The sequence below is a fragment of the Rhipicephalus sanguineus genome, chromosome 1 (genome assembly GCF_013339695.2).
Source record: "Rhipicephalus sanguineus isolate Rsan-2018 chromosome 1, BIME_Rsan_1.4, whole genome shotgun sequence".
NCBI lineage: Eukaryota > Metazoa > Arthropoda > Arachnida > Ixodida > Ixodidae > Rhipicephalus > Rhipicephalus sanguineus.
The window spans coordinates 64,737,270-64,755,320 of record NC_051176.1 but is presented as its reverse complement, the minus strand read 5'-3'; the positions used below and the strand labels follow the sequence as shown (position 1 = coordinate 64,755,320).

The window sequence follows — 18,051 nt, the reverse complement described above, 5'->3', positions numbered from 1 at the left end:
TGGTTCAGCTGGCAGCAGATAGAGTTTATTCACCGCCCTGAGGTCTATTTATATTTGAGCAAATGTTTTCGATCGTCGAAATAGGCGAATGTATGATGGAAAGTCCCCTCGCTATGTTCCATCCGCGACGCATTCCAAATCTGAACAGCTTGGCTTGGATGACGCTATGGGACGACGGATCTGACGGTCGTTCCGTATACATAGGAGCTCACATAGAGACGTCGTGCGACCAAAAAAGCGTCTCTGCCCGTCAGCGCAAGGTGCACAACTTCGCATCGAGGCCTACTATTCGCCGTCATCGCTTCGCACCAACACCTGTGACTCAAAGTAAGTGAACGTCTTGCTGCAGTGCTAGTGGCCTTGCACCGGCGTTCAGCGCTTGGCCATTACGCGCACAGCCGAATAGCATCTCACTCATGTTGATATGGAAGTTTCGTCGCAACCGAATGTACATTTAGAGCGTCCCCTTCTCTGTTTACGGGAGCAGTTCTTAGCGAAAGCAAGCTACGCGCTATTATGGATGCGACCGGTTTCGACCTGGTTTCGACATGTAAAGGGGCGGACGCCAAATCGCCCCTGAACAACTTGAGAAACAAACGCACCGATGCTATCGAATGGCCGTGTGCCCAGAGCAATCGATGTTGCTCTGAAAATCATTTCCTAAAGTTTTATCTCCCGTTGCGGTGGCTCAATATAGGCTAGGCTCTTGTTTAGCACTGGATCGCAGGATCGAATGCCGGCCGCATTTTGATGGAGGTGAAGTGTAAAAAAAGCACCTGTGTAGTGGCATAGCAGTGCACGTTAACGAACACCAGGTGGTGCAAATTAATCCGGAGCACTCCACTACGGCGGGCCTCATAACCATATGATGGCTTCGGCACGTGAAGGTTTTATCTTGAATTTTATCTGGTGCTTTTTCAGCGATAAAAGTAGGGCGATTTTTTTGGAGGGGAAGGGCACATTGTCTTCGCCTGGCGCGAAGAATTTCTAGCCATTCTGTACATCGTGACATTGTCAGATTTAGGTCGTTAGTACTTTTCACAACCCCCGTGTTCGAAGGTTTTTACGTGAATTAGGCTAGGCTACATGTATTTATTGACATTTTTTTTGTAATAGTAGTGGCGATAGCTAGCTTTCTGATTATTCTGATACTGGCCGCGAGATCGAGCGGAGTCGCCGACTGGCGGCTACTGGCTGAAGCGCGCCTAGTGTGGATTGCTCCGTGCGTCGTCTGCTAGCCACGTCGTGTTTGTGTGCGCGCGTACGCCCTGCACGTTCTCAAAGGGCGGTTTATTCTCCTATGTTAGCGCGATTTTAACTGCTCGTACGTATACCTAACATGGTGTACAGAAGCAAATGGGCTTGCTCGGCTGCATGCGCATTGTAATAAGATCAGTGAGTGCGACTTTTGAGAGGGCTGTGTATTGGTGTCGTACCCTTCGTTCGCCAGAATCATTTCAGTGTTGGTGCCGCTTTCTGGTTGAAGCACACCCTAAAGTGCGCTTGGCATAGTCCCAAACATGAGGAGTATTAAATAGTGTGTGAAGGCACCGTTTTAGCGACTCATTGGTAAACAAAAACGAGGCTCTAGGCCATGCGCTTTCGCGTTGTTCTTAGGTGTATAACTGCGGCACTGTAGTTCATCGGTTATGCGATGAGTTTTAGTTATGCTTAGGATGTCCTTTTATTGTAAGGTCGTGGTCCCGCTACAGCGAAGTATTTCTATTAAGTGAAGTCTGACACTTCAGTACTCAAACTGTCCCCTAAAAAAACAGACAATGGAATGACACGGCAGTGATAAAACGGAGTTGCCGCGCGCAATTTCAAGTTGGGGCGAAATTTATGCAGAACCACCCGTGTGCTTAGATTTATAGGTACGCTTTGAAGGACCCAGATGTTCAAAATTAATCCCGACGGCGTGCCTTACATTTCTGTCGTATAATTTCACGCAAAACCTCAACCTTTTTTTTTACATTATCTTGAGCGTTTGTGTGGAGTTGTAAGAAATTGATGGAAGGTAGCGGACATTATTAGTTTGAAAAAAAGAAAAAGAAAAGACATTGCTTCCATAAAATAACCGGACCTTGGTTGCATCACTGTCGTGCACGTAATCAATCGATGAAAGCTCTCTGCTAAACTCTTTCCTTTTTATTCTGTTACTGGAGCAATAACAAGTGCGTACGCGTTGAACGTCTCCGTGGCGCTAAAGTGCTGTCAATCACGTAGCTTTCCTGACTAAACTTATCAATTGTCCTACATTTCACGGAAACTGAACTATAAAAAAATGCGTATTCGCGCGAACAGTGCTATTGAACTCATTGCACAGGAATATGAGCTGGTATACAGATGAACAAGAAAACACTTAAGTAGTTCAGTCGTGAAAAAGCAGTGCGTAGTACACATAACACAAGCTTAACACGCACAGAGAAAACAATCGAAAGCGTCATATGATGGGTAAGCGCAGAGTGTCATCCAGGGCGAGCATCCCTTTCATCGGCAGATTTCGCTTCTCTTACTAGTAATAGTAACTTTGGATCATCTTTGTGCATGGATTCAACAATGAAGAGCGTATATATTACCAGTAAGCTGTAATCCACGCATTCTATTCGCCAACAATCGGCCCAAACCGCTCATAACGAAGCGCCGCTGTGTGCATTTGTATACGCGCCGCCGACGGCCTCTCCACACTAACGCGGCGACGGTGCTGTCACATATAGGTCGATCTCGCAGCCAATACACTGATTGGTTCGGTTACAACCTTAGACGGATTCATGACCAAGGTTAAGTCTATACACGGACGTCATTGAATAGTTGAGTGACTTGGATTGGTGTGGCACTTTAAAATTTTATAGCACCAGGATCGACTTCTTGTTTGGCTTATTATTATTATTATTATTATTATTATTATTATTATTATTATTATTATTATTATTATTAGAATGATATTTTCTTTGCCAATCGTAATTCTTATTTTCTTTTGTATGCCGATGACATCAATATATTTAAGGGAATGTATTGAGTTAACGACTGGTGTATGCTACTGTCATATTTGTGTTCTTTTTCTGAATGGTGCAAGAGCAATAACCTCTCTCTCAATGCTTTGAAAACCCAAGTCATGAGTATCACTCGCAAAACATCTAGCCTAATATTTTCAGACTCCGTCAATTCTGTGTCGTTATGTAATGTTTGTGAAATCAGTGATCTCGGTCCAATATAACTCGTTGCTGGGCGAGATGGTTCATACTTGAAAGGTAAAAAGGGTACGCGCAATTTGTGTACAACGACACAGTAAGGAAAAAGACGAACAAGCGCGAACTGACCTTACTGTTTGTCCTTCTTCAATATACACGGATTAACACACATGTGCAAACAAATGGGGTCAGATTGTCACAATTACAGAGCACAACAAGCCACTTTGTAACTCATCTCACTATTGTTGTCCATAATCTCATTATCGTTGAGTAAGAGCGGCCCATACCGCTCTTACTTTGCAAATGATCTCGGTTTTAAATGCGAAGCATTTCTTAGCGAACCTCTGGCACTTTGAGCGTTTCTATCTACCATATCTACCATATCTATCTATCCATCTATCTATCTATCTATCTATCTATCTATCTAGCCGCCTACGTCTGGGCGCTCTCATGATCGCCTCCTTAACTTGGTATAGACCAAACTTTGCATGGGAGGGTAAGAGGATTTGACGAATATGATTGCCGGGTCATGACATAAATAACGTTAAAATCCTGTCGCGTACGTCGTCAAACCCTTTCCACTAGACACGTGTGGCACATACCCGTTTACCACGGGCCGCGGTGTACGGGTATGCGCCACAGGTGATTGACAGTTTATGTCTACCCAGGAACGGCGAGAACAGACATTGGTAACTTAAATGTTAGAGAGTTACGTAAAACTAACATCGGCAGCGTTGACACAACGGATGGAAATAATGATAATTAGGATCCCAGCAGGAATCGAACCCAAGCATTCTGCGTGGCAATCAGGTATTCTACCACTGAGCCACGCCAGGTCTATAAATAGGTTTGGAAAAACAGCCTACGCACAACGTCAATTGTGGTTGTGGTGCTGGCTATCTAATTTTACAAGAAAGCAATAAACCCTACGTGATACTCCTACGATGTGTACTCCTACGATACGGGCGTCATATCAGATTGACGTCTGTAGTTCCAGTGTTGGCTCCGCTTTTATAGCAGTCTAATAAACATTACGTTTGTATTCCTATGATTCAGCAAGCTATATTGAAGCATTGCTCGACCCCGGAGGAATACATTAACGAAAGTTACATATGATATCCACATCACAGCATCGTAAAGTGCACTTCCTCCACCAGAACGACGAAGTGCCCTCTTCATTTCTTAAGAGGCTGGGCGATGGCCTCATGCTGACCGAGGATAATGTCATATTGATTGACAGCCATTTGTAGGCTAGGCTACGTAGGCCACATACGCCCAGGTAGTCTACGAATAGGACAAACACCATCCACTGATGTTGGTCTACGTAGCACTATCCAGGCCTACCAGCCTCGACGGCCTATGCCTCACCAACGTGAAAGGTGGCTTCAGGTTCCGACATGTCGCCGGCTTTGACGACAGACAATTTGTCGACGAAATGACTGAGGCATCCACGAATTCCAACAGCTCTACTATACCACATACTTCAATACATATGGACCCCTCTTCACCACGGTCATGACCGGATTCTATAACAAGTCATGACCAGCTGCTGGTGCTCACTGATCACGGTGATGATGCCCTTGTTCAAGAACTTCTTGCACACATGCACACGGGCTCGTGAAACGCGCGTGCGTTCTCGGGACACGTATAAGCACTACATATCAGCCTACCGCTTGTGGTGTTGGTAATACCCACGTTGTCATTGGCAGCGTTACCCAACCGTAAACAACTGCTTATATAACACACATGCAGCTCTTCAACATATATATGCGTGCGTATAAAACATATGCAAATCTTTAGCGTCATTTTGTAACATGTCACTCAGTAAAAAAAAGTTACGCCACAGTCACCTACCCGCCGCATGCTTCGCATAACATCGACTCCCATGGTACGTGGGATCTGCCGAATTTTTTTTTTATAGCAATTTACACTTTTCTGCTCACAGTGGGCGTGTTGCTACGTGGGGTCTTCGTTCTCTCGAGTGTGTTTGCGGAATATCTAGAGAATGCAGTTCTGCTATACTTATCCACAAATTGTAGTCCACTATATGTCTTCCTCAACTTGAGGATGCGTCTGTGATCTGAAATGGCGTTTTTATTTCCAGCAGCAACACCACTGAACGAGTCCAAAAACATTATAAGCATATATTGTGATATAACCATCGCAATATAACCATCGCTTCGCTAGAAATGACTCTGGATCTCGTTCTAACACTGTTGGATTACTACCATTGCCATCATTTCACTGGCGCTGAAATCACGCTGCTCTAATTTCTTTTCAAGCTTGCACACGGCATCATATCCTGCCCTGCACTTCTCAGTTGTATTAATTTTTGAATTCCGCTTAAGTTAATCAGAAAGAATAGACCGTTTAATGTACCCGCCCGCTTCATCCAGCACTCTACCGTACGCAGAATGCAATGCCTCTAAAATGCTCATTTTCTTGATCTTGATGTTTTTCATTGTTCAGAGTCATTGTTTTCCTCCGAGCTTTGCGATGTGTTAATATAGTGACGCTCATTGTACAAACGCTTACCGTCGTCCTTCAGCCAGCCTCGTGGATAGTTGTATATATGCGATTGTATTTGTTATTGCCCCTCGATAATTGTTGTGCATGTGTTATTGTATTCTTGCCCCGTTGCCCTGATTTTTTTTTGTTTATGCATTTTCGCACTTCTTACGTGTATTTTCTTTTAAAGAGTGTCTTTTTTGTATTGTATATTTTTTATTCCTTTCTTTCTTTTGCGTGCGCCAGCACAATGACCTTACGGTTGTTCCAGGGCACGTTAAATAAATAAATAAATAAATAAATAAATAAATAATAATAATAATAATAATAATAATAATAATAATAATAATAATAATAATAATAATAATAATAATAATAATAATAATAATAATAATTCTTATTATTATTGTTAAGGAGAGAGTGTTTGAAGCCTGCTTCACCTCCACCACTGATTGGCTTAGTATTGCACTAAGTATCAGTCAGCGCTCACGTTTTAACAGCGAAGCTGTTTAGCAAATCGCTCCTTGTGAGTCGATCGCAGAAAACTATCATAATCTTAACGGGCATGTGCCACAGTGCGGCTACATGAGAACGAGTACAGAGAGAGAAAGAAAGAAACCAACAAACTGAGAGATGGAAAGAAATATATAAAGGAAGAGACAGCTTCTTGCCGAAAAAATATTCTTCACAAAGCGGGATTCGCACCCGCGTGTCCTCGATTCGAAGGCGAGTGTCCTAACCACTCGGCTATCCAGGCACGCTAGCAGAGCATAGCATAGCCTCGTATAGTATAGTGTAGCAAGGGGGTGGGAAAGGGAAGTGAGCGTGAGGAGGAGAGATGTGATGGTGAGAGAGAGTAAAGCGTAGCACAGAAAGAATGAAAAAGAGAGAAGTAGAAAGGAATGCAGAAAGAAAGAGACAGAGAAAACATCAACGAAAGCCAGAGAAAGAAGTAGAGAGAGAAATAAAATATAAAGAAAGAGGAAGCAAGCATCGTTTCGTCTAGCGACCAGATACTGCGCCACCTGGCCAAGCAGCGCATGCGCAGTAGCTAAGCCACACCCACCGACGGATACATCACGCGCAACCCTAGCTGCGTACTCCCGAGGAGTAAGCCGCGCATCTCAAAGCTAGACGTGTCGGTCGACCGGGAGTACGAGCGGCGACGGGTCCGTGCTTCGCTGTGCCAGGCTTTGCGCGACTGAGTGCAAATATTTTTTTTTGCCGTTGAGGCACGAACAAGAAAATACATGGAACCCCTGCAACCATACGCAGATTCGAGTAAGATAATTAAGTGGACTGGGATGAGGTCACGTAACCACACTTAAGGAGAGAAAGCTCTTTTTGACGCCTGTAGAGAGTGTTTTAGCTATCCGCCTTTTGCATGAGCTAACTGCGCGTGCGCGTCGCCCTAGCGGCCACAGCATGTAGCAATTTCACAGGCATCGCACGCGCTGCCCGCGGTTCCAGCAGCATTCACCAGCGCGATGCCGACGTCATGTGTCGCGTACGACTGTAGTTGGCGACATCGTTGGGACATCACACTGAGATTGCTCAGATTTCTGTCGGTGAAGCGTGATCGGCACTGCCGTGCGCTTGCACCAATACTCGGAACAGGCACATTTGTCGCTGTGTGCCAACGACGGCCTGCGAAGTAAAGTTGCGACACGAAATGTTATCCCGGTAATGCTGTTACGCACATGCAGTCGACTCCCCGTAGTCAATGTTCTCGTGAGCTGCACCTCTGGTGTGAAGCCTCGTATTTTTACGCCCAAGCGTAAACGCCCCATTTATCATATTGCTGTCGTGGAGTGCGTCCCCATAAATAGCGCCACATAGAGGCAATAGCGTACAAAACTGAGCTACTTAGCGGATCTTCATGGTAAAAGCAGCGCCAAAAGACGGCAGCAGGAGAAGAACAACGACACAGGACAACGCCTGTCCTGTATCGGTAGGCGGAGAACACATTCGCCTATCACATATATTAACTATGCCACGATGTCTGGTTGCACAGGAAAACACGAACATATCTCACTCGATGGTTCCGAGCATTTGATTTTACAATCCTGGGGTCAAGGGGTAGCGGGCCAACCCCTTATACGCGCAAGCGTATAATTACCCTATTTGACAAGTCACCGTCGGAAAGTGCGTCAAATACATGCTGGTTAACGCAATGAGACGTTGAATGCACAAGGGGATAGCACCAATTCGCTTGCTCGTCGTTGACGGAGTGCAGCGTCACTGCAGCTTTTCCTTCTCTCGCACGAGGACTATTTTTTCTTTTCAGCGGCATGGCGTATTTTTAACGTTCCTGTACCACGGGCACCATGTAACGATAAAGAGCGCGATTCGAAACCGGCGATCAAAACGTGACGCATACTTCCGGGCCGCTTGCCCTTCGCCTATTGGCTGTTTGCTTCCTCTCGTTCTCTCGTGACGTTGCATTCTGTTCTGTCTCAGAACGTGTACAAGACTACGCTGTTGAACGTAATGCGCTTATCGCCGATCGTAAGCCATCTTCTCCGCTCTCATTGTGAGTAAGCTCAATGATGTCCGGATTGCTGGACCATGGCAGCACCAATAGTTCCTTTCTTGATCTACATAAAAACTTTTGATGTGGACCATAACGATTGTGCTTGATGATAAGGCATTGCACAACATATTGCGAACAGCTGCCGCGATGGCTACATGTGTGCTGCCACTGAGCACGCGATCGCACCGCTGCGACACCTGTGCTTGGAGCTCGCGCATTACGATGGGAAGGCGATGACAAAACACTCGCGTCATTCGGTAACCTCCTTCCTTCGGCGTCCTTCACAATTGGAATATGAGTTCGGGATGTAAAAGCCCATTATTCTTTTATTACGATGCGGAGCGCGAATACTGTTTACCAATAGATCGTAAATATTTCGACGTGAACTTGGGGATTTCAAAGGCTAAAATAAAAGCGAACAAAAAGCCCCATGAGTGGCATAAAAACTGTGTCTAAAGGGACTTGCCATGGCAAGTTCAGGCGTCTCATGAAGATGGTGCCGCTCATGTACTACAGGCTCATTAGTCGCCTTTTTATATACATGTCTAACGAACATTCTATAGCAAAGCGCGGATACTGCGCGCATTGTTGGCGAGCACCTCTCAAGCTATCTAGGATGGATTCGGCGAATGAAAGGGTCGGCGAGAGAAGATGAAGGAGAGCTGAAGTCTCAGACATACCGAAGCCCTCTTCTGAGCACTTTCCCGCAGTTCTTATTAGCATGTTTACACATATGGCATACAGTAGACTTAAGACAATATCACACGCCGCAGAGCAAACGCTTAGTTTAGCTAGATATCGCGAGTAAAATTTTCAGCAGTTAGACATATTAGATTTACCTACGACACATAAAAGGATAGCCGACTTCAGGAAACTAAATGCAATTTGCTGTTGGAAGCAAAGCAGAATGCTTCCTACGCCAACGAACAAAACAGTGAAGGTAAAATAGTGCACAGATGCGCGGCCCCAAGGAAACGCTCAGCTTTACCTGTGGCGACCGCTGACACTGCAACGGAAGATTCGGGTCCGCACCCGTAATCATTACAGGCTCGAACGAAAACATCCTCGTAGCCGTATTGCGCTTCGTGGCCAAACCTGATGTATCCACTCGTGGAAGTCGCTGTCCGTTCGTGGAAAAAGGTGACATCGCAATCAGCCGTGTTCTTGCAGGTGGTCCAAGAATCGTGCACCCTTGTCTTGTACTGTGCACGAAAGATCGATGAGAACAACATAAGGCGGACGTGTCGCACAGACGCTGAGAGTCGATGCTCGCTATCAAATGTACTTGATCAACCGACAGGAGACTCGTCACTATATCAGAAGTCAGTTCTCCCAAGGAAACTTCGTGCAGAAGGCTTTGTTGGCGCTATTAGGGCTCATGAGGCCTACAGGCCTTCATTATCTACTATGGGAGACGAGCGCATCCCCGCAGGCCTCAGGCCTGGGCGCTCGAAGCATCACCGCTAGGCTAAGGCACGAGCATCATGCACGCCCGCATATTCCCTTTTCTATCGCTCATCAGCGTGCTCCTGGTGGCCATTCCCACAATATTTTGAGAGCCTCATGTCATTAGAAATGTCTTGGTTAGTTGGGTCCTGCCAACCATAGTGTGCGCGGTTACTTTGCGCTTCTCTTCTTTTATTTCTCACGTCCTATTTCTTTTTCTGCATCCTTATCACATTCCCAGTGCAGGCTAGTCAACCAGAACACCATATGGTTAACTTTTCAACCTTCTTTACATCATTTATGTCTCTTTTTTGATAAAGTTCCTTCCGGAAGGGAAGGTATGTACTACTGGTATCCATTCGGGATGTATCTGTGAATTAGTGTCAATTATTTTTAACTTTGCGCTAATATTGTGTGATTTCTTGTCACTCCTTATTGGTTTATTGTGACCTTATCAGCTTTTTCCCCACTACCCTCTGTAATGCCATTGGCCCTGAGGGTACTTTACAATAAAAGTCAAATTATATGGCCCTAAATGGTAGTCGTGCTTGACGACATTAAACTTCACTAAGCACAATGGTACCTTAATAATATTTTTACTGCTTGCAAGAACAGTCTTATAGTTAGCAGTGACGCAATATGACCAGATACATTTTGACGGCACCATGTCGCGTGTGCGCGTGAAGCTCCTTGTGATCAGTGATCCTTCAGCGTGAAAGAAATGAGTTCACTGCAACTGAAGTTAGCTTACCCGTATTTCAAGAGTGCAAGCCTGGTAAGCTATGCCGTTCCATTAAACGAGATGGCTCGCAAAATATATTTGGAAATAAACGCACGCTTCGTAGACCGTGCACGTTGTGCTCAATATTATCTCTAGTATGCATCTGTCTTTAGGCCAGCAGCATGTTTATTCCATGCGGATCTTAAGAGCGTAGAAAACTGGGCTTCTCGGTATTGGTTCATGGCTAAGAATAAACAGCTTGCCTCCAGAGGGTCCTTTTCGACTACGACTACATCTTCATACGTCTTCGTTTCCTGTGCACTTTTGCTACTTCCGTTCTCCCGAGAGATAAAAAAAGATGAAATGTCTAAAAAAGTGCCCATTGCTTGCACGTCACATACACGTATATGTGGTGAAGCGTATAAATAAACGGCTTATGTTGCACCAATGAAATGGAGTTAATATTTGACGCTTTCGCTCATCAATTCTTTCGCCTTCCCTTCTGCAGTAGCTGCACTGCAATGATTATCTCGCATTATTAGGTTATGCTTCCGCGCATCAACGGAAAACTGCTGTTCCTTTTCTTCGCTGCATATTGTATCATGTAGTTTTCTTGCCTCCACTGCCCGAAGGAAAGTGAAACAATCTGCCTATTTATATATAAGAATCATCCGATAGGGAGAGGCAGAAAGGAGCTGTTAATTATTTAAAGCAAGAGTTCTACACTGAGGGGTGATTTGGCGCGCCGGCGAGAAGAACACAAGAAAATATTTATCAATTTGGTGAAAGCTATAGTGACTATCGTCACTATAGCTTTATAACTGAAGGGCTCTCACCTGCAAGTAGCCGATGGTGCTGTTGGAGCAAGTCCATTGTAGCAAGCAGGCATCATTTTCTTGTATGTTCCCTGCATACTTGGCATGCAGCACCGGAACTGCGATCAGCATCCCGCCAAGGCATTAATATTGAATACAGTCAGGCCATTTCCGCATAAAATTGCCATAGTGCAGGGCTTGTTCGGAAAAAAACTCCAGAGGTAGAAATGAAAGGAAGACCTAGACGAACAAACCAATAAAGAAAACACTCCGGCAAAGTGTATGCTAACGTTTACTTGACAGTAAAACCTACATCCTTAGTTTTCATGGCCATTCTTGAATCAATCCGTATCAGCATTCGAGGCGGTTGCGAAAACGCAAAATCGTTATGACTGCAGCGATCTTTTTCTCTTCTACTCCAAAAAACAACCAACCACTTTCTCTGTATTTCCTCGAGCTGGTCTTAACTCTAGTCGCTGCCAAAACATGTCTTATATTTTTGCTGTGCATATTGTGAGGTGTAGCTGCACTTGTGTTGCGACGGTGGGTAAGATTTCCTGTGCAACTTTTTCTAGATTGCACCAAACGACAGATCGAGAGAATAGAGAATGCAAAGGAAATGCATCGAGGTTACCGAGGTGATATCTCCGGTTAACAACCCTCTACAGAATGAGAGTGAGCTCTCAGTTATACCGAAGGCTGACAGTTTGATTTGAATAGTTTTCCCTCCTAGTTTGGCTCTTGCAGCCTATGGTGTGACCTGGAAACAAACAAAGCCGCTTTTTCTTCTGGAGACGTACTGGATGTACATTTTTTTGTGGTATACATACGTCCCGCATGCCGGCGCAATTCTATGCACTCCGCGTTTAGGGTGTTGTTGCAAAGCCTGGCGCGCACAGCTGATTCCAGTGAAAGAGACAGGAGTAAGCCACCCTCGGATTCGCCCTCTTCGTGTCATGCTTGCATACGGGTGAAAGCTTGCGGTTAAGGTTCGAGTGCAAATGAAGATAGTAATGATAAAGACCACAATCGGATGACTAAACTATGGGTCACCGCAGTGGTACAGTGATTACGGGGCTCGGCTGCTGACACGAAAGACACGGGTTTGATCTCAGCCGCTATGGTAGCATTTTTTATTGAGGTGAAAATGCCAGAGGCACGTGTTCTTAGATTTATGCGCACGTTCGAGAACCCCAGGGTGTATAAATTTCTAGAGCCCCCGCTACGGCGCGTCTCATAATCACGCCGTGGTTTGGGCACGTAAAACCCCATAAATTATTACTGAGGCAAAATCCTTTTATGCATGGCGAAAACAAAAGCTAGGAGACAGCGTCACGTGACAATCTTGAAGCCCAGCCTTGATAAAAGTGAAACAGGAGCATGCTGGCAATTCTGACAAGCACGAGGAGAGAGCGGCGTCGAAGGAGGCTGACTTGTCGACGCTTGGCGAGCGCACTCGTGAATTTTCAACATGAGCCGAGCAAAAAAGAAAATGAAACAGGGGCCTGGTGCGAATTGTTTGACGAACACGAGGAGTTAGCGGCCTCAGAGGAGGTTGGCTTGTGGACGCTAGGCGCGCTCTCTCCTATTTTTTTCCCCATCCATGCCTAATTTCTGACGAGAAGGGTCACGTGGCCAAAAGCCCGAGAGTCGTACGAAAAGTCACATGGCCGCCGGCACGCCTCGTGGATCGCGCGCGTGCTGCACGTTTACTTTGTCCTTGCAGCGTTCGCGTGATTTAAGGAAAAAAAAGAGAAATAATGGTGCCCGCGTGACTCGGCCTAAAATCACATGACCTCTCGCGCATGGCTCCAGGCGTGTAAGCGCTGTGTTCGCTTCGTATTTGAGGCGTTAATAATAATATTTACTGGGGTTTTACGTCCCAAAAGCACGATATGGTTATGATGGACGCCGTAGTGGAGGGATCCGGAAATTTTGACCATCTGGTGTCCTTTAACGTGAACGTAAATCTAAGTGCGCGGGCCTCAAGTATTTTCGCCTCTATAGAAAATGCGGTCGCCGCGGCCGGGATTCGATCCCGCAACCTTCGGGTCAGCAGTAGAGCATTATAACCACAAGACCACCGTGGCGGACGTCTTGGACGCTTTGACTAAAAGAATTTTAATAAGCGGCGTGAAACACTCTTCCTAATTCTTATAAACTGGAGCGCGTTTTCTGCCGTAGGTATGTTTCCGATGAGGCACATATTCCTCGTATGACGTTTTCTGGTAGCTCAATCCCGTATCGAGGCTTTGAAGCACTCTTAGATGCGAAGCAGCTTATGAACGAGGCCTTTCCCCCCGGCGTGACTAGTGCTCCGCGTGCCACAAGGTGTATAGAAGAAAGAAGAGAACGAAGTGCTGGCACGAGAGGAGAGCTCGCGCATGGTGTGCAGAAAGGAATGTTTGCCTGAGAAAACAGTGCCACTAGATATATGGAAGAAAGAACGAAGTTTTCGCACGAGCGGAGAGCTCGCGCATGGTGTGCAGAAAGGAATGTTTGCCTGACATATGGACGTGCGATAGAGCGCTCGCTCCACTGCGGCGCGTGCTCTAGTATAAATCATGCAAGGTACCCACTACGCAATAAATCATGCAAGGTACCTATTACGCCATAAATCATCGTCATTCATGCAAAGTACCCACTACGCCATAAATCATGGAAGGTACCCTTAGATGCGAAGCAGCTTATGAACGAGGCCTGTCTCCCCGGCACGTAGCCAGTGCCCCAGCCGATCGGGAGCGGCGGTCTCGCGAAGCCGAAGCGAAACGGGCGCGTTGACATCGCATTCTCAAACTTCAAGCTTCAACGTTTGCAGCAAGAGCCATTAACTTTATACTTTACGGACCACAAGGCCGTTATACTCAAGGGAAAACGTTCCCCTGAGCTTAAAGTCATATATGACGAGTAACAACATCAGGAGAACCGTTCCCCTGAGCTTAATGTCATATATGACGAGTAAGAACATCAGGAGAACCGTTCCCCTGAGCTTAAAGTCATATAATAATAATAATATCTGGGGTTTAACGTCCCAAAACCACGATATGATTATGAGAGACGCCGTAGTGGAGGGCTCCGGAATTTTCGACCACCTGGGGTTCTTTAACGTGCACCTAAATCTAAGTACACGGGTCTCCATTTTCGCCAACATTTTCGCCTCCATCGAAAATGCTGCCGCCGCGGCCGGGATTCGATCCCGCGACCTTCGGGTCAGCAGTCGAGTGCCATAACCACTACACCACCGTGGCGGGGCCTTAAAGTCATATATGACGAGTAACAACGTCAGGGGAACCTCGAATAGAAGGACCATGAACAGTGATGAAGAAAATAAAACATTTACAGAAATCTAAGTCGACTCATGGCTGCTTCGCATACTACTCAGGGTTCCCTTTACGGGGAGATGGCGAGATTTTATCTCAGTCTCTGAACGGGGATGTCGCAGGCAAGAAATATTTAGAGCAAGATGCACTCACGGTCACTCCAAGTAGTAATGGATGCTGTAGTTGCAGGTGCTAAGAGTGGTCTTCCGTCAGAATTTGTGAGCTGTGCCTGCACGTAGATTTTGAAGGTGCTGTTCGGAGCCAGTCCTTGCACTGTCACGTTGTTCTCTGTAGTGTAAAGCGCGAAACAAGTATCTTGATCATTAAGGCAGTACAGGACTCGAAAGCCATTGTACAGACGAGTGTCATCCTGCGGGAATGTCCAGGCGACTTCGAACGAGCTGTTGCTTGTCGCTGCAACTTTTGTCAGGGCAGGACTGGGAAAATCTGCAAAGGTAAATGCATGGGAGTGAAGGAAAAAAAGAAAGAAACGATGTCGATATGTCAGACGGTTATAGTGAACCAACCGAGGATGCGGGATAATGAAATCACAACTCGTGGGAGTCTAGAAACTGAGGTTCTCGGAACCTATTAATAACACGTGGTGTTATGCGTGCCTGAACCACGATATGATTATTAGGCACGCCGTAGTGGAGAGCGCGGGCCTTTAACGTGCACCTAAATCTAAGTGCACGGGCCTCTATAGCATTTTCGCCTCTATCGAAAATGCGACCGCCGCGGCCGGGATCGAACCCACCACCTTCGGGTCAGCTGTCAAGTACCGTAACCACTGTACCACCGTGGCGGCTCTCATAATTTACAAGCGAAGCTTTCATAACCCACAGATTTCAGTGGCGGCGTCGTAAGTGAAAAAACCCGGCACTGGCGAGCGTGCAGAAATGCGACCTTCGATGGTGCGCCGCTTTTTGATAATTGATGCTCTCTCGATTGTGGGCTCGTCAGCGCTAAGCCGTTTCAGATATGACCACATGATTTTTTATCGATGTGACTTGTCATTTCACGTTTCTACATTTCATTGTTGCCTGAATATGAACGCATGGACGTGTTATTGCTTGTAGCAGCTGAAGTGTTGCGCTGCTAAGCACGTGGATGGAGGTTCAATTCCCAGCATGGAGGACGGAAACAGTTAAGAGGGCGCATTGCACAATGCGAAAGAAAGAAAGAAAGAAAGAAAGAAAGAAAGAAAGAAAGAAAGAAAGAAAGAAAGAGAAGTAGTAAGTCAGGTACGAAGACGCAAAGCTTTGCTTGCCCCCGTTTTCGCGATAAGGCAAGGGCTCCAGATTTTTTTTGCTAGGATGGTGAGGATGCTCCTATCCTCTGCCGCGGGCAGGAGCATCCTGAACATCCTGAGGTGTAGTGAAACTCTAGAAGAACGTAAACATAGTCTCACTAAGGAGCAAAGCAAGGGCCAGCATTACGGTGTCTCCGTGTACCCGCAACGTGCACAAGCAGCACAACGTGGCGAGGCGGAGAGCCAGGGGTTAAGCCTAGAGTCACAATTTTTCCAGTGACTCTAGTTAAGCCTACGATCGCCACTCCCGCTAAAGCCGAGCAGGTAGTCATAGCCCTGGCTCTCCTTGACGATTCTAGGCAGCACATCTACACAGACTCACTAGCGGTGGTCACAGCCTTTGCGTCCGGATCGGTATCAGCGGAAGTAATTAGCTTCTTAGGTCATAGGGATATTTCTCTTCACACCATCATTTGGTTTCCGGCTCACCTCGGATCACATCTCGCCTCCATGGCCAACCTAAACGAGATCGCCCACGCCCGAGCACGCAAACTTACCGCGATGGTTAGCCTGGGGATCCCCCAACCTAGTGGTCTTCAGGGACGTTCTCCTAACTTTCAACGAGGTCACAAAACATTATCACTTGTGCAGGAGGGTCTTCCCTTCCTCATGTGGAACCCTCTAGAGCACAAGCATCTACGTTCCGCATTCTTCAAACCAGATCGTACCCTAGACCTTATTCTCAGAGCCAGTTCATTGAAGGCCTTGATCCAACATGCCCAGATTGTGGCGCCGCTTGTACGTTAGGTCACATGCTCTGGTACTGCCGCTCATTACAGGGTTCTCAACGCACGATCGAAGAGGAATGGATCTCTGCGCTCAGGAGCTCAGAACTTCTCCATCAACTCAGGGCCGTCCAGAGGGCCCGCGACGCGGCGGTGAGGCTTGGCCGACCTAAGGTGGGACTTTAGGCCGACCCGTCCCGACGTGGGAGCGGCCCGCTGCTCTACCGCCTTGAGCGGTAGACTTCCTCAGGATCTAAATAAAGTTCTCTGTCTTTCTGTCTGTTGCTAGGGGTGGCTACTTTCGGACTGACGTTACTCATATCATTTTTTAATGAGAGCTCTTTCTCAAGACGAGCTAAATGGTATTGAAGTGTAAGCGGATGAAGAAATTGTGCGCAGGCAGGTGTCATAAAGTGAAGGGCTGCAGGGCGGTCAACCGGATGTCCACCACCATGTACTATTGTGAGAAGAACGCGGGTGAGGGAGTAGGCGGAAGGAGAAAATAAACGGTACGCGCAAAGCCAGCGTTATGCGCCGCACACATTGATGATCACTAGCATATTTTGGGACTGAGCAACGGCAGCAGCGGTTCAGTTATCTTCTTTATCATAGCGAAGGTGGTAGCGCATTATATAGGCATAGGCAAAAGGGCCAGATAGGACGATCACTCGGATCGTTATGGATAATGACAGTACTTTCTGGCCGAACGGCGGATGTGGAAACGGTACACGATCCACTTACGCGTGTCTTGTTTGAACCTGACTTCGGAATAGGAGGGCTTCACGTCGCAGTGATGGATCGAGGGAGCGGAGGTTAGACCTGTGCGCCGGCGTTTCCACCTCCAACGGCGGCGCGTGAACGGCGCGGGGTTCATCAGATCGGCGGCGGCATGGCGCGGGGAGGGGGGGGGGGGGTGGAGAGGTTAGATTCGAGAGTTGGTGGGGACACTAATTTGTCCCTCGCAGTTAAAAAAAAATCTGTTGCAACACAAAAGCGAAGCCCTGAATGCGATAGCAGCATGTCGTAATGTTACACGAACTATGGCTAGCAGCTAACTTTTTGATCCCATCTTGCGTAACCCTACAAAACGCTGGTGTATTGGAATACGGTCGCTCCCGGGAGGGAAGCGGTTTTCATGCAGTTTGTCGTATCAGGGGTCACAGCACGAAGCGGTGAGATCACAACGTGTAGAAGCGTATACGAGCCGTTTGCTGATGTCTGCCGAGACAGCGCGCGCGCCCCCGCTCCCAACCGCACCCTTATTGTGAATGTTCATACCTGCTATTCGAGCCACGCAGCCCCCTCCCCCAGCGCCCCTTCATGCTGCTTCGCCCAGTGAAAGGCGGGCGGGGTGTTTCCTTTCCGGTTGAGAGCAATCGACGGCAGGCCTCGCACGCGAGCTGATATCGCATGCCCCCTCCGTGCGACGGAGATGGCCAGCTTGTTCCATCTCTGCTTCAGCCGTGTTCTTCGCCAGCGC

The 18,051-nt window shown here is 47.0% G+C and overlaps 1 protein-coding gene across 1 annotated transcript in view; it reads right to left on the bottom strand.

The window, feature by feature from the left end:
• LOC119392307 (uncharacterized) overlaps positions 1-18,051 on the bottom strand; it is a 120,165-nt gene that overhangs the window by 19,050 nt on the left and 83,064 nt on the right. The window contains exons 8-10 of the mRNA XM_037659677.2: positions 14,688-14,981; positions 11,236-11,333; positions 9,221-9,434 (exon numbers count right to left, since the gene is read on the bottom strand). Of these exons, the coding sequence (XP_037515605.2) occupies positions 9,221-9,434; positions 11,236-11,333; positions 14,688-14,981 (606 nt within the window). The remainder of the gene's footprint in view (positions 1-9,220; positions 9,435-11,235; positions 11,334-14,687; positions 14,982-18,051) is intronic.